This window comes from Antedon bifida, chromosome 1, assembly GCF_963402885.1.
Source record: "Antedon bifida chromosome 1, ecAntBifi1.1, whole genome shotgun sequence".
Lineage (NCBI taxonomy): Eukaryota > Metazoa > Echinodermata > Crinoidea > Comatulida > Antedonidae > Antedon > Antedon bifida.
In genome coordinates, this window is record NC_136226.1 from 8,858,418 (window position 1) to 8,873,007 (window position 14,590).

The 14,590-nt window shown below is 32.3% G+C and overlaps 1 protein-coding gene across 1 annotated transcript; it reads right to left on the reverse strand.

Moving 5' to 3' along the window:
* Window positions 1-1,683: 1,683 nt before the first annotated feature.
* Window positions 1,684-13,890, reverse strand: LOC144840733 (proton-coupled zinc antiporter SLC30A2-like). The gene is made up of 7 exons (XM_078696721.1): window positions 13,313-13,890; window positions 12,714-12,860; window positions 8,193-8,346; window positions 7,183-7,459; window positions 6,510-6,621; window positions 4,718-4,852; window positions 1,684-4,076 (listed from the first exon to the last, which is right to left on the reverse strand). Exons 1-7 carry the CDS (start codon window positions 13,803-13,805, stop codon window positions 3,916-3,918), a joined length of 1,479 nt encoding a protein of 492 aa, XP_078552847.1. The 5' UTR covers window positions 13,806-13,890; the 3' UTR covers window positions 1,684-3,915.
* Window positions 13,891-14,590: the final 700 nt, after the last annotated feature.

A 14,590-nucleotide genomic window follows, 5' to 3' on the forward strand; every position in this document is an offset into this window, starting at 1 on the left:
GAAATGTCAATATTTGGCAATTTTCCGGAAAAATCCCTGTACTATAGTACAGGGATTTTTTCAAAAAATTGCCAAATTTCGACCCTTTTATTTTTCGACATAACTGGTTATTTTAACATAAATTAGCATGCGCGGACGTACATAATGTGTTCTGCGCACGTTACCTCAAAATTATATACATATTTAAAAATGTCAATATTTGGCCATTTTCCGGAAAAATCCCAGTATTTATAGTACAGGGATTTTTTCAAAAAATTGCCAAATTTCGACCATTTTATTTTTCGACATAACTGGTTATTTTAACATAAATTAGCATGCGCGGACGTACATAATGTGTTCTGCGCACGTTACCTCAAAATTATATACATATTTTAAAATGTGAATATTTGGGCATTTTCCGGATTTTTTTTAAAAATAGCCAAATTCCGACCCTTTTATTTTTCGACAAAACTGGTTAATTTAACATAAATTAGCATGCGCAGACGGCCATAATGTGTTCTGCGCATGTTACCTCAATATTATATACATATTTCAAAATGTCAATATTTGGCCATTTTCCGGAAAAATCCCTGTACTATAGTACAGGGATTTTTTTTTAAAATTGCCAGATTTCGACATAACTGGTTATTTTAACATAAATTAGCATGCGCATACGTACATAATGTGTTCTGCGCATGTTACCCTGTACTATAAGTACAGGGATTTATTTCAAAAAATAGCCAAATTTCGACCCTTTTATTTTTTTACATAACCGGTTATTTTATCATAAACATGGATGTGCAGACGGCCATAATGTGTTCTGCGCATGTTACCTCAATATTATATACATATTTTAAAATGTCAATATCTGGCCATTTTCCGGAAAAATCCCTGTACTATAGTACAGGGATTTTATCAAAAAAATAATTAAATTCCGAACCTTTTATTTTTCGACATAAATGGTTATTTTAACATAAATTAGCATGCACAGAAGTACATAATAAGTTCTGCGCATGTTACCCTGTACTATAAGTACAGGGATTTTTTTCAAAAAATAGCCAAATTTCGACCCTTTAATTTTTTTACATAACCGGTTATTTTATCATAATTTGCATGTTACCTCAATAAAATTTTGATATTTAGAATCCCTGTACTATTATCTTCATAAATAAGTATAATACTTTATTAATTATATATTATTACTACAAATATCTTTTGTAGGGAAAGGGCCAGTAACATATCCTTAGGAATTTTACAAAGACGCACACGCCACACTCCCGCGCAGCATTATTTTTCTCCTGTCAGGTTAAGGCAGAAATCATGAAATTAATTATCGCATAAATTAGGACATTACAGGTGGCGCTATAGCATGGACATATATTTGGTAACGTAATACAAATTTTGTTATTCCCCCAGCCAGACCAACCTGTGCGTGTACCAACTTTAGTTTGTCACTACACCACTCGGCCATATATCTGCCTTGAAAAAAAACTGAAGTACAACACAACATGCTTATATAGCACTACTTATAATACCCTAATTTATGCCACAAGGGGCCACAATTAATCTCATGAATTATTCATGATTTCTGCCTTAACCTGATGTGAACATAGCTTAAGTTGTGTATCGACCAGAACCCCAAAATATCTATGGTAATTCTTTTACGATATAATTTTGTTACCTCTTTGTAAAATCAAACTATGATGCCATGTATGGTCATTGCTATAATTGCTATAGTCACATGTTCTATTAATAAACTCTTGATTATTGTTTGCCTCCATGATTATATATTGCAGCATTGAAAATACATATTTTACCTGCTTAGATCTATATGTGTATTATAACTGTGTTAACTATATATTTCTCAAGGGATTATATATCATATTTAATTACCAAGGAGGACCTAAGTTACATGTTTAAAAATATACCAATAAAAAGGCAATATCAATTCTATTACATAGTATAGTACAAAGGAATATAACAACCTGACACTAAAATCAATTGCATTTTCATTTGTTGGTGTAACCATGGACAAGATAAGTAGTTTGTCCATGTGTAACCGGTAATCACGTTTTGGATCCATGGAGTGGTAGGCATATGATGCCATTTTTACACATTCTCATAATTACATGGCAATTTAAAATTAAACAGATTACTCCTGAACAACTAGTAAAGTTCCTATGTAAAAAGAACATTATGAATAAGAGAGTGAGAGAGGGCGCTATGCTTAATTACATAACTGCCACAGAAAGAAATTATACTTTACTATAATAATACTTCATTTTAAAAATGTTAAGTCTTGAATATTAACTAACAACATCAAAACAATTAATTAATAAAATTAATACTAAAATAATGCATGCATGTACAACAATTATCATTGTTATTTTTCTTTTAAAAAGCTAATTATTTACAATTAGTAATACTTTTACAATATAAAATATATTTTAATTTGTTATTAATAACATTATATACAACGTAACAATAGTAAAAATGTGACTGTCATCAAACCTTTTAATCATTTAGAGCTACAGTACAGATCATTAAGTTATCGGTTTGGAGAGTGATGGAAATAATTTACATTAATCAAAGAAACTGTCAAAAAAAGACAGATTGAAGATATTGCAAACAGACTTAATCTTTTTATAAAATAGTACATAAAAACAGGAGTTTGTTTTACTGTTACAACTTTTTTATGAACTGGAAAGCAACTTTGATTATATAATACAGTATGTTATCTTGAAATAATAATAATAATAGGCCTAGTTATAAACAAATATGCAATAACTGGAAGACAAATATTGCTGTACTATTATTATTTCAAAATATTTTGTATAATTTTATTTGAAGAGACAGTGTTTCAGATGACTGCATTTATATACAGCTCTGTAGTGTAAAATTGTAATGTGACATGTTAAAATTGTATAGCACCCTCTATTTTTATTTTAGAAGCATGAAGTTACCTTCATGTATAAAGTACAGTATAATTATGTAGCTAAAGTTAAAGTGGCAAGGATACAGGCCAAAAGATTTGAACCCCAATCTCACAGTCAAGAGAATTAACCCTGCCAACTTTAACTAAGTTAACTTATTAATAGTAATAGTAGGATTTTGGTCATAGTAACATTTGACAGTGAATTGTCTTAAAGATTCTCTTAAAAATCTGTTAAAACTATAAAGAAATATTTCATAGTTTGGCTCTAATAAAACATATATTGCCAATATATTTATTAGCAATTTTAATTTCTTAATAAAAAAATAGTTAGTCTTTAGGGTGATAAAATTAACTATTAATTTGCCGTTGATTTAATACTGTACAAGATAAGGTTAAGACAGAGGTTGTATAGCGCTTTCTACAAATACAATAACTTTGAAATGTTCCCTTTAATAAATTATCTACTTTAAATGGTTTTCAAATCAATTTTTATAAACATTTGAAAACAAGGGAATTTAATATACAGTAGTAAAATACAGTGTTTTAATTAATTAAATTAAAAAGCACATTTTATTATTTTTATATTATTATTTTTCTTTTCTATAAAATTTTCTCGCATAGCATGAGAATGGCAGCACCATTTTTTGATAAATAGAAATTTGTTCTTGCATAGCATGAGAAAAAAAGAGTAGAATTTCTTACACTTTTTTTTCATAGAATGCCAACACCATTTTTTGATAAATAGAAATTTGTTCTCACATAGCATGAGAAAAAAAGAGTAGAATTTCTTACACTTTTTTTCATAGAATGCTGTCAGCCAAATATGGGAAGAATTAATGTTGGGAAGAATTACTGTTAAATAGAATTTAAACCCTATTAAGAATGAGATGAAATTTAAATTTGGAGGTTTTTACAGATGGAAAAGAAGGAAACCTCCAGCTTAGCTTTCATACTCCCTACACTTACCCGCCTCTCGTTTTAAGCATTGCATTGTGGGATATTTATGAGCAAGGTCCTTTGCACTCTTTACAGCTAGACATAATATCATCTTGGTATTCTTCAACTTGTATAGTAATCTGTTGAATGTTGTACTTTTTTCGTAGCATGCATGCTGCTTTACATTGAATGGTCTGATAGATCTCTGCTGTCAAGTTTTCATTTGCTATCAAAATAAAATTTTTAAATAAATATATTGTAGTCTGGAAGTTAAACCAGTATTTCCTGTGTGGTTATTATTGATAATGTAAGTACTGTATAACACATTTTTTATTAAAGTGCTAGTAAACTACAGTACAAATCATATTTATTGTAAAATTTCATTGGATAAGTTAGGGAAGAGATTCTCTTTTCACTGGTTAAGTTAAACCAGATGCCTTTCCTGTGTGGCTGTTATTGATAATGTAAGTGTTGTATAACATATTGATTTTTACTAAAATGCTAGTAAACTACAGTACAAATTATATTTATTGTAAAGATTCATTGGATAAGTCAGGGAAGAGATTCTCTCTTCACTGGTTAAGTTAAACCAATGTCTTTTCTGTGTGGTTTTTATTGTAAATATAATTATATATAATTTTAGATTTTACTATGCTACTAAACTGCATCAATCAAACCATCCTGGAGTGCTATTCATTCAATTTTCCTTAAAATTTTATCATGTTGGCGGAAAAATACTATTAAAATGGACTGACATTTCTTCTCTATTTCCGTATAGTCAGAAGTTATATAATTGAAATAAGTAAACCTTTCTGTAAATTCATTAATAAAGTTGTTTACTCAACTGGAACTGAGAGTGAGACTTACCAACAGTTAGATGGACGGCAGTTGCAATTCTATTGACGGTCAGTGACCAGACGTTGAGGCTATGGACGGTCCGAACATTCTCAATCCCTTGAAGATCGTCATGAACATTCTGGAGGCTAATATTCTTTGGTACACCTAAAAAGAACAATAAATCATGTTTACAGAATAGAATTCCTTCTTTGTAAGAAATTGAAACTGTATTATTCTCACTGTTAGAAGATAATGTATTGACCTCTGTCTACACTATCAAACTTTATGTGACAAAAACATGTGATGTGCCCATATATGGACACGATGATGTCATATCACTACCATATTTAAGCATACCACTACCATATTTGGGCACATCAAAGATGAGAGCATGTCACATTGTACTCACTCACTCATCGATTTTCTGAAAATGTGTTAATTTATACAAAACTATACACATTTTCTATGGAAAAAAGATTCCGAAATAAAAGATTATAATAGTAACATTTTATTTATTTTTTATTTTAACTTTTCCAGTTGGTCAAATTAATGCCAATTCATATTCAGGGTCCTCTTAAATTCAAATGAAATACATGAAAAAGATAAATAAACATTACGATAAAATACATTATTTACACAAATAGGTTATAAAATATATGATATACAATTTAGTTTATGATACAGTGTTAGAGTCTGCAATGATAAGGACTAGAAAAGGCTTAATGGGTGAATCACAGAAGAAAAACTGAAATATCAATCCGTGCACAATGCATGTTGGGAGTAATAGCGGGCCGCTAAAATTATTAGAATCAACTTATTTTTCACATTTTTAACTGTTCAAAGAAAGTAAAAGTTATCGCAATAGGACCATATCGAATTTATTTTTACATTAAATGTAGTTTGTGACCTTAAATTAGATCTACAAAACGTAGGGAATGGGACTTTAATAGTCCTGTTTGCTTTCTATCTTATTCTAAAGGAACAGAAGATAATCGTTAATACTGTGTATATAAACACATGGTAAACAACTTGGTATGGTATTCAAAAAGAGCAGGGTACTATCATATCGTGCTGGTCATAAGGGCTACACTGTGGCTGCTGCTGCTTCATACAGGGTATAACCCAAATTTACACAGTTTTCAGTTGAATCAGGGGCAATGTTATTGTTAATTAAATTATAGTTACTTATAAACTAACTTGAGTAAACACTTGCCTACCAGTAATTATTTACTGTTTTGCTAGCTAAAATCATAATAATACTAATTAGATTACTTCATATATAAACTAACATTCCAGAACAACATGCTCATCATATAAGCATCTAGCCACCTGGTGGTAGGAACCGGAGCTAAATTTTCACCAGCCAACAGGGAACATGGGAAAACAGTTTGACTAGTCTATATTCTAGACAATGTAAAATCAAGTCTTGTTTATGCATAGATAATAATAATAATAATAATATCCTGGATTTATAAAGCACTTAATGTTGTGAAACTTCTAAGCGCTGTACATATTATTACCCTGGTCATTTTTGGATCAAACACATATGGAAACATACTCGCATAGTGCAGGTAGTAATCAGCGCAAAGTTTTGTCTTGACCTTAATACCAAATACCCGTTTGTACAGGTTGGAGAGAGGCAAACATAATCTTGCCTAAAGAAACAAGCAATGCGACGAGCGTTGGATTTTAACCCACGATCACCAACGTCCAACACACGCCCTCTCATTATCATCAAAACAAAACCTCTCAACACTGGATTTATATCATTCTCCAACTACAACATAAAAATGCATTAATTTTTATAGGTACAGTACTCTACCTTCCATTAGTAAATATACTGCATCCCGTAGTATAGTGATAGTCGTAATTAGCACCAATATTGAGAAAAAAAAGGTACATATCGGATCTGCTAACTTAATGTTTGGTTTGTCCTGAAAATAAAAAAAAATGTTCTAGTACTTCAGGTTCATCTAGAAAGTGCATCAGTCAGTGATAGTACTTTAAGTAATGAAAACATTGCCAAGATTAAATATTTTGATTTAATACTGACAACAGTTTGATATTTTATACTGTACTATCTGAACCCATTCTAAACAATGACAACTTTCATATATTTAGTTTTACTTTCTAGATATTGAATAAAAGACATTCAACTAAACATAACATGATATATTGTATAATACTTATTTCTGGCATCTTATTCAATTCAATGGAATATTAACGAAAGCACCATTTAGGACTATTTGGTGCAAATTTCTACCTTAGTCTTAATCAAAGTGTGGCTGAAATGTGAAATGTGGTATTATTATTATTGTCTATAATCTGTATTTTTATCAAATATAAGGTTTAACAGGACAAGAAAAATTGTCTTCTTCTGGTTTTGACCTTATTTACGGTTTTATTTGCAACTCGCATTATTATTTTGTATTTATCTTATCTTAATTAAAATAAATTGTGCTGTCGCAACAAATCCGAAAATAAAACATACTTACAGCTAATTTTATAATGAGCGCTGCCACAAATACACCAACGCTTTGGATAAAATCTCCAATGACGTGAATAAATGCTGCCCTCACGTTTATATTTTTATGCTTGTCTTTTTGGCTGTGACCGTCACCATGGGCACCATGACTATGTCCATGTCCACCACCATGGCCATGATTTTGTTCACTATGGCCATGATTTTGTTCACCACCGTGGCTATGGCCATGATTTTGACCAATACCATGGCTGTGCCCATGGCCAGTTTTATGTAAGACACACCCAAGTCTGAAAGCAAAAATAGGAGGTTGTAATTATTTGCATGATGTATGTGTAAGTCTGCAGGTAACACTTAGCATTAGCAGCAGGACTACATGCACTACACTACTAGGCTGTATGTACCATTCACATTCATATCCCTGAAAAGATCTAGACTTAACCGATGCTAACTGGGGTACTTACACACTGATCCCCAGTTAGCGATGATGGTGTATCCCCATACTCTAGTTTGGGTGTTAGCTTTGTGTTTTTGTCTTTTTGTTCTCTTCCCTTTGGTTTCCACTCTTTCTCTTTATTGTCGAGCGCATAGAGACATCGTTTATTTGCGGTATATAAATCTATCTATGCAGGGCTACAGGAACCCAATTAATAGGGCTGCAGGAATTCTCTTGTTCAGTTGCAGACATCCCATTTGCAGGGCTAAAGGAATGAATTTGCAGGGATACTGGGGAATCCATCTGGAAGGTATAGGAACACCATTTGCAGAGATAGAGGAATGAATTTGCAGTGGCTAACGGAATGAATTTCAGGGCTAAAGGAATGAATTTGCAGGGCTAAAGGAATGAATTTGCAGGGATAAAGGAATTAATTTGCTGTGACTAAAGGAATCAATTTGCAGAGATATGATAGGGAATCCATCTGAAAGGTATCAGAACACAGGGATTTGTAGGGATAGAGGAATCCATTTGCAGGACTGCGGGCATCAATTTGCATAACATTGACAATATTACAGTATACATACACAATATTGAGAAACACTCCACAGCCTGCGGTGATCAGCATGACATCGGCATCAATCTCAAAATCTTTATGCATAAATCTTAAGACAGCAAGGTAAAGAAGAACACCAGTAAGTACCCAAATAATCAAGATACTTAGAACAGCTCCTAAAACCTCTGAAAAGTAAACAAACTATTAAATGAAGTCTGTGTATTAGCCAGAGCATACCTAGTTTTACAACTCATTTTAGCTGTTTAATGATCTTTCACCTTTGAGCCAAATACGCAAGTGAACATTCAATAAAATCCACCCTTTGTGAGTATACTGTATATTTCAAAATGAGCTGAGTTTATGTCTAATCAAATATTCTATTAGTATTAACCTATTAGTTAGGTTTTCAAGAGAATTGTCTGTATATTTTTTTAGAAAATATACATGTCACACTTTTCAGGTGGCTGCTTTAAACTGGAGGGAGGTAATGTAAACGATGACCATACAAATAAAGGACTGGAAGTTAAGTTTACACTTTATAAGAACCTAGTGTATCTTTGAGAAGAGTACATAGGGGTTACACTGGTGTAATGGTCATTCGCATGCCCTGTTGTTTATGGTAGGTGCTTCATTATGGAAGATGATGATTAACATGATGGGTTTGTTATGTGAGTGTCTGTCTATGGTCTCATAACTGAATAATTTATTGTGTTCAACTATCAATTGTTTATAATGAGAGGTGGACCAGTATACAAAAATGGCTTCTATGGCCCTGTTTCTGCTGCCAAGAAAATACCGTATTTTATACGGTATTTTTTGAATACCGTATTTTTTTGGCAGCAGAAACTGCGCTCATAAAAAAAATACCGTATTTTGTATACCGTATTTTCCCCACAAAATTTGTGGATAAAATACGGTATTTACAAATTTATACCGTATTTTTTGTACCCTTTTCTGCTGCCAATAAAAAATACCGTATTTTTTTTGACCTACGACATGAGGTCAACATCGTGTTTTTATTTTCTGTCGCTGTCAGCTGTTTTACACACGTGTATAGATATATTCGGCGAAAATGTGGAGCGAAGACGTCACAGTATTTACTATATAAATCTGTGTGGGGAAGGAGGGTGTGGGGAAGGAGGGTGTGGGGAAGGAGGGTGTGGGGAAGGAGGGTGTGGGGAAGGAGGGTGTGGGGAAGCTAAATGTCCGGCCAACTAAAAGGTAATAAAAGGGACAACCACATTTATAAAGACATTTCTAAAAAAATAAAGCAGGAGTACGGAATAGAAGCAAGTAAACTCAAAGCCGAAGAGCCTGCGAAAGCAGTACAACATTGCAAAAGACAATAACTCGGGGAGGGAACGAATTACTTGTCCCCATTATGATGTTTTCTGTGCTCTCACAACATCTGTATTACAGGGCTAGCCTGTTGAAAGTGAGGCGTAAAACTTTCTTTATTGCGACTTTTAATTATCGACCAAATAAATGAATGGCAATTTGGGTAAAAAGGATGAAATTTAACACGACCACCCAAGAAGTATTGTTAGCAGAAACAGGGTACTAAAAAATACGGTATAAAAATACCGTATTTTTATACCGTATTTTGAGCAGTTGCAGCAGAAACAGGCCCTATATTATTCAGTTGCATGGCTACACCAAAAACTATCCCAAGGCTCTATCCCATGAGCCTTTAAATGTATAAAGCAGTCATTTTGTAATGCCAGGCATTTTTAAAATACAATAAATCTTGAATATTCCTCAAAGGAATAAACATAGGTCTCTAACCTTGGTTACCACTTACAGTATACAGTATCTAATTACAAAAATACAAAATTCAATATTTATTAGTATTTCTATTCACGTACAGCTCATCCAAATATACATTTGACATCACTTGTAAATTCAAACATAAATTATCATGGAATTAACAAAATGTCAAAAAGAAAAAAGAGAGTGGTCACAATGAAGAGAAGTAAAATGGCATGATGGAAACTTTTTGAAACTTGGCACTTAGTCCAACATGCTTCCCCAACATGCTACCTTGTAAGCTAAATACAATATTTTGTTTATTGTCACAACCTCTTAAAACTTTGGCTTTTGGCTACAGAATACCATTGTACACAGTGTTGAATGGGGAGATGAAATATTGACTGAACAAAGTTCAAGTTGAATAGAAACTGAGCATGCAATAGTACATTCAATTGTTAGAATGGAAGAAAATAATGCATGTTTTGTTGGCATTAATTATGGTAGTTTACTGTGAAAACTTTTGTAGTTTAGATTTGTTATTTAGCAAATTTTTCGTTTTTCTGTATAAAATACTGTACTGTAAATATTGCTTGTTTCAATGCCAATATTATATAATTGGGCTCAAATTCCATAATAAACATTCATATCTTAAGTACACTAAACTCTTATTTGAACATACGGTCAAATAGACGCTAAATCAACATATCCAGAGATATTCAGATCATAAGGTCCAATAGAAAGTAACCAAATTTATACAGTAGAGTATCTTCTTTTTAGTACAGTTATTAGCTTTCAACAAAAGCCTGATGGGTTAATTGACAATTTTAAATAGTTTGTAATGAAGAAAGGGATATTTCCTTGACGACAGACTTTGACAAAATGAATAGAATTAATAATATTGCTGGATAACACCAAATAAACTGCTAAATTTGAAAATCAATGAAATAAAAAATACACATAGCAATTCCACTATACTAATTGTTTATCAGTAGGTGGTCATTTGACTATAAAAAATAACATCATTAGATATCCAACATGCAATTTGCCATTGTGGGATACTTGTTGTACATGGTAATTAAAATGTCATGTTTCACCTGATTTTCCAGAATGGGCTTTTTTTTGCTACACTGCACAATGAATATGCTAATGGTAAAATCCGTGGAAAGTAACTACACATTAGTATTGGATTAACTCTATGAAGGACACATGGATACGAAAAGTGTGAATTCAAATATGTGAAAGTTCATATTAAAGGACTCATAAATTTTTATGATGTACAAAGTACGATAATTGCATGATTATAGACATCTTAAATTTACCATGAGTAATTCCAACAAAATGACTAAAAAATGGAAAAAAAACTACATCTTACTTTATGGTAATGAGTTTATGAATACCGTATTATAATTTTGTATTTATTGAGTCATTAGTATACTGTACTGAATAAAAATTATTTTGACTCAGTTAGTAATACAACCCAGTTTTGAAATAGCCCAGTAGAAACTTAGGGATATTTTAACTAATTCCTGGTTTGTTTGCACTCTGATTGGAAAATGATATCACAGCTTATTACCTCCGCCAAGGAGGTTATGTTTTCACCCCTGTATGTTTGTGTGTGTGTGTTTGTGTGTCTGTGAACAGCCTGGAGGCCACAGTTTTTATCCGATTCTCACCAAATTTGGCAACAATGATCTATGCCCCAAAAGCTCGGACGAGTTCGAATTTGAGGGGAAAAGGTCATAGGTCAAGGTCACAACTAACAAAAAACTATTTTACTGCCTAGAGACCACAGTTTTTATCCGATTCTCACCAAACTTAGCCACAATGATCAATGACACATCATATAATTGTGGTTAAATTTTGAAGGGTCAGGGTCAAAGATCAAGGTCCACAAAAAACAAAACAAAAAAAAGAAATAAAAAAATAATTTAAAAAAACCCTCAGACTTGAACCTGCGATCTCAACTGTGAGAGGCTGGATACATAACCATTACACCACACTGTCATCCACAACTTTGTAGTGTGCAGTTAGCATATTTACACTTAGAACTAATAAAAAAAAATGTAAAAAAAAAATATTCAGGGGGAATTTTATGTAGCGGAATTTCACAGTAGGCGGAGGTTTGTACTCTCGGAGTACCCTCTAGTTGTTTATAAAATAAGGCTGAATGAAATTTGATTAAGTTAGAATTGAGTGAATTATGTTGCCATTGGCAAGATTCTACTCATCCCATGCATAATGTATTTTGAGGTGTTACGTAGCGGTAGACGTTACCGGTCCATCATCTCTCGTACAAATAGGTTTTATAACAGCTTTTATCCAGCTGCCATTTTAATTTAAGGTAAATGAAAACAAAAATATTTATTATTTACTACAGTAGAATCCCCATAAATTATACACTTGGATAGGGGTTGACGTTTACATGGGAAGTACTGATATGGTGTACCCTAAATAGAGGTGTCAGATGAAAGGGATTCTGCTGTACATTTTTTTCTTTTTTGTCGTATTTATATAGTGTTGTTTTTTTTTTGTAATATCACAAACTGCACATCAGTCTCATGAATAAATAAAGTTTATAATTAATATACTGTATATATTCGGACACTGAATGCTTGTCAGTATACCGTATGAGAGTGATGCGACACTTTGTAATTGTTTTTGTTAGTTTTTCATTTATCTGTTTTTGTATATCTCAGAGCAAACATAATTTCTATGTATATTTTATATGCAAATGACAATAAATGGAAGTAATTTTCCACTGAAGAATGAGTTAATAAAACATATGAAACGTCTATAACTTTACCTGCTCGGTAGAAGCCAAATGACATTTTCGTTGTCGGCTTCATGTTTGCTAACCATAATGCAAAAAGACTGATCATAAAACTGGCAAAATCACTCAATAAATGGCCAGCATCTGTCATAATAGCTAAACTGTTGGCAATGTAACCACCTGTCGAGACAAACAATAATATAAGCATTAATGATTCTTTTCTATAAATGTAGTGCTTAGAAATAGATCTATAACTAAAGTTGGAACAATGGTTGAAAAAGAAAACGGCTTAACTTTAGATTATTAGACTATTAAGTAACTAATTGTAACAATTGTTTTAGGAGAGCTTTCAATATAATGAAACTTTTTCCGCATTATAATTAAATGAAACATTCTTTATATTCTATAACAAGTAGTAACTGTTATCTAGAGCAGCGGTTCTAATATAATTTAATAACTTACGAATAATCTTGCGCACGTATAAAATGTAGTGTCATAGGTGGGGTGATTTTATACATGACCGTCTTATCTAACTGTAGTTATTAATTACTTAATTATTAATAAATTATATTAGGCATAAGGCATAAATAGTCTATATACAGTACTGTTAACCCAACATTTAACAAACATACCAACAAATTCTCCAACCATAAAGATAAGGCAAATAATACTAGCTATAATCAGCTGATTTCGTGCTCCCCGATTTGAGTATTCTTCTTGAGCAGCATGACATTGACAATAATTTTTCTCCTCCTCAAAGTCATCATGAACATTATTATCTTCAGACAAATTCAACAACGGCTCATCATCGTCCTCCATAAAAAAATCCCTGTTTGAACTATTCATACTGTAAGTGCCTGCTTGAAAGCTAGACCTATTGTAATAACCGTCATTTTTATATGGATCAGGCGGAGACGATTTTACCCGCCCTCTTACACTAACTTCTAGGCCTAGACCATCGTTATGTTGATGTTGTAGGCCTAGGCCTAGGCCCGATCCACCATTCATGAATGAGCTCGGCGGCAGCCTAGCGTTAGAATCGTGGGGTGGTCCGGTTGAATCTTGCTCTTGCTCATTTATCCGTTCCATCTCTCTGTTTTCAACAATACATTCCGTTCTATTCATATCACGGTAAGATCCCGTTTATACTTTACCCAAAAATATCAGTTCCATATGAAATTCAAGAAATAAAAACAAACTTCTCAATCATATGACACTGATGACAGACAGGGTATATGATGACATAGCAGCAGCAGTATAGTTAGTGCGTGTGCAGTGATGTGTGCAAACAAATGGCCGATGTTATGATTATTGATCACGTGATCTATCTATGCACGTTTTTATTCGTGAGGTAAAAATTTGTCCCCCTGAAAAATAATTTTATCGAAAACAATTTATTTACCTGAAAAAACAGTAACTTAAAGAAAAAAAAAGTCAAATTGCCTGCCAGATTTTTGGTTGAATTTTTAAGTGAAAAAGTTATTATTATATTTCCCCGTTTCTCTTCTTTCTACGGAATGTGAAAAAAAAAACAAAATGGCGTAGGTTCTTTGGATGGTAGGCCCTAATCATGGAGGTATAATTATACCTCCATGGTATAATCAATTGAAGTAGGCCTATATTGAACTAATGATTTATTATAATCATTTTAAATAGACTTATAAATTATAATATAATGGTATGTGAACAAAAATACAAAAATCAAGTACTGGCCTAGGTCTAGTGAATTATGCATTATTAATAATAAAGCATATGAAATAATAATTTTAGTATTTATTTCCTCCAGATCTCTCTTCTTACACATTTTTTCAAAACTTTAAGAAACGGCGGCCTAATATATTTGTTTAATCCATAAAATAAAATGTGATCCATAAATTTAATTATCATAAAAAAAGCGGAAACATTAATTG

Excerpts from the sequence above, each read along its gene's own strand:
- LOC144840733 (XM_078696721.1), bottom strand. The coding sequence starts at position 13,805 with ATGAATAGAACGGAATGTATTGTTGAAAACAGAGAGATGGAACGGATA. Across the intron at positions 7,460-8,192 it reads GGAGTGTTTCTCAATATTGT|ACTTGGGTGTGTCTTACATA; the intron begins GTATGTATACTG and ends TTTTGCTTTCAG. Across the intron at positions 6,622-7,182 it reads CGCTCATTATAAAATTAGCT|GACAAACCAAACATTAAGTT; the intron begins GTAAGTATGTTT and ends TTTTATTTTCAG.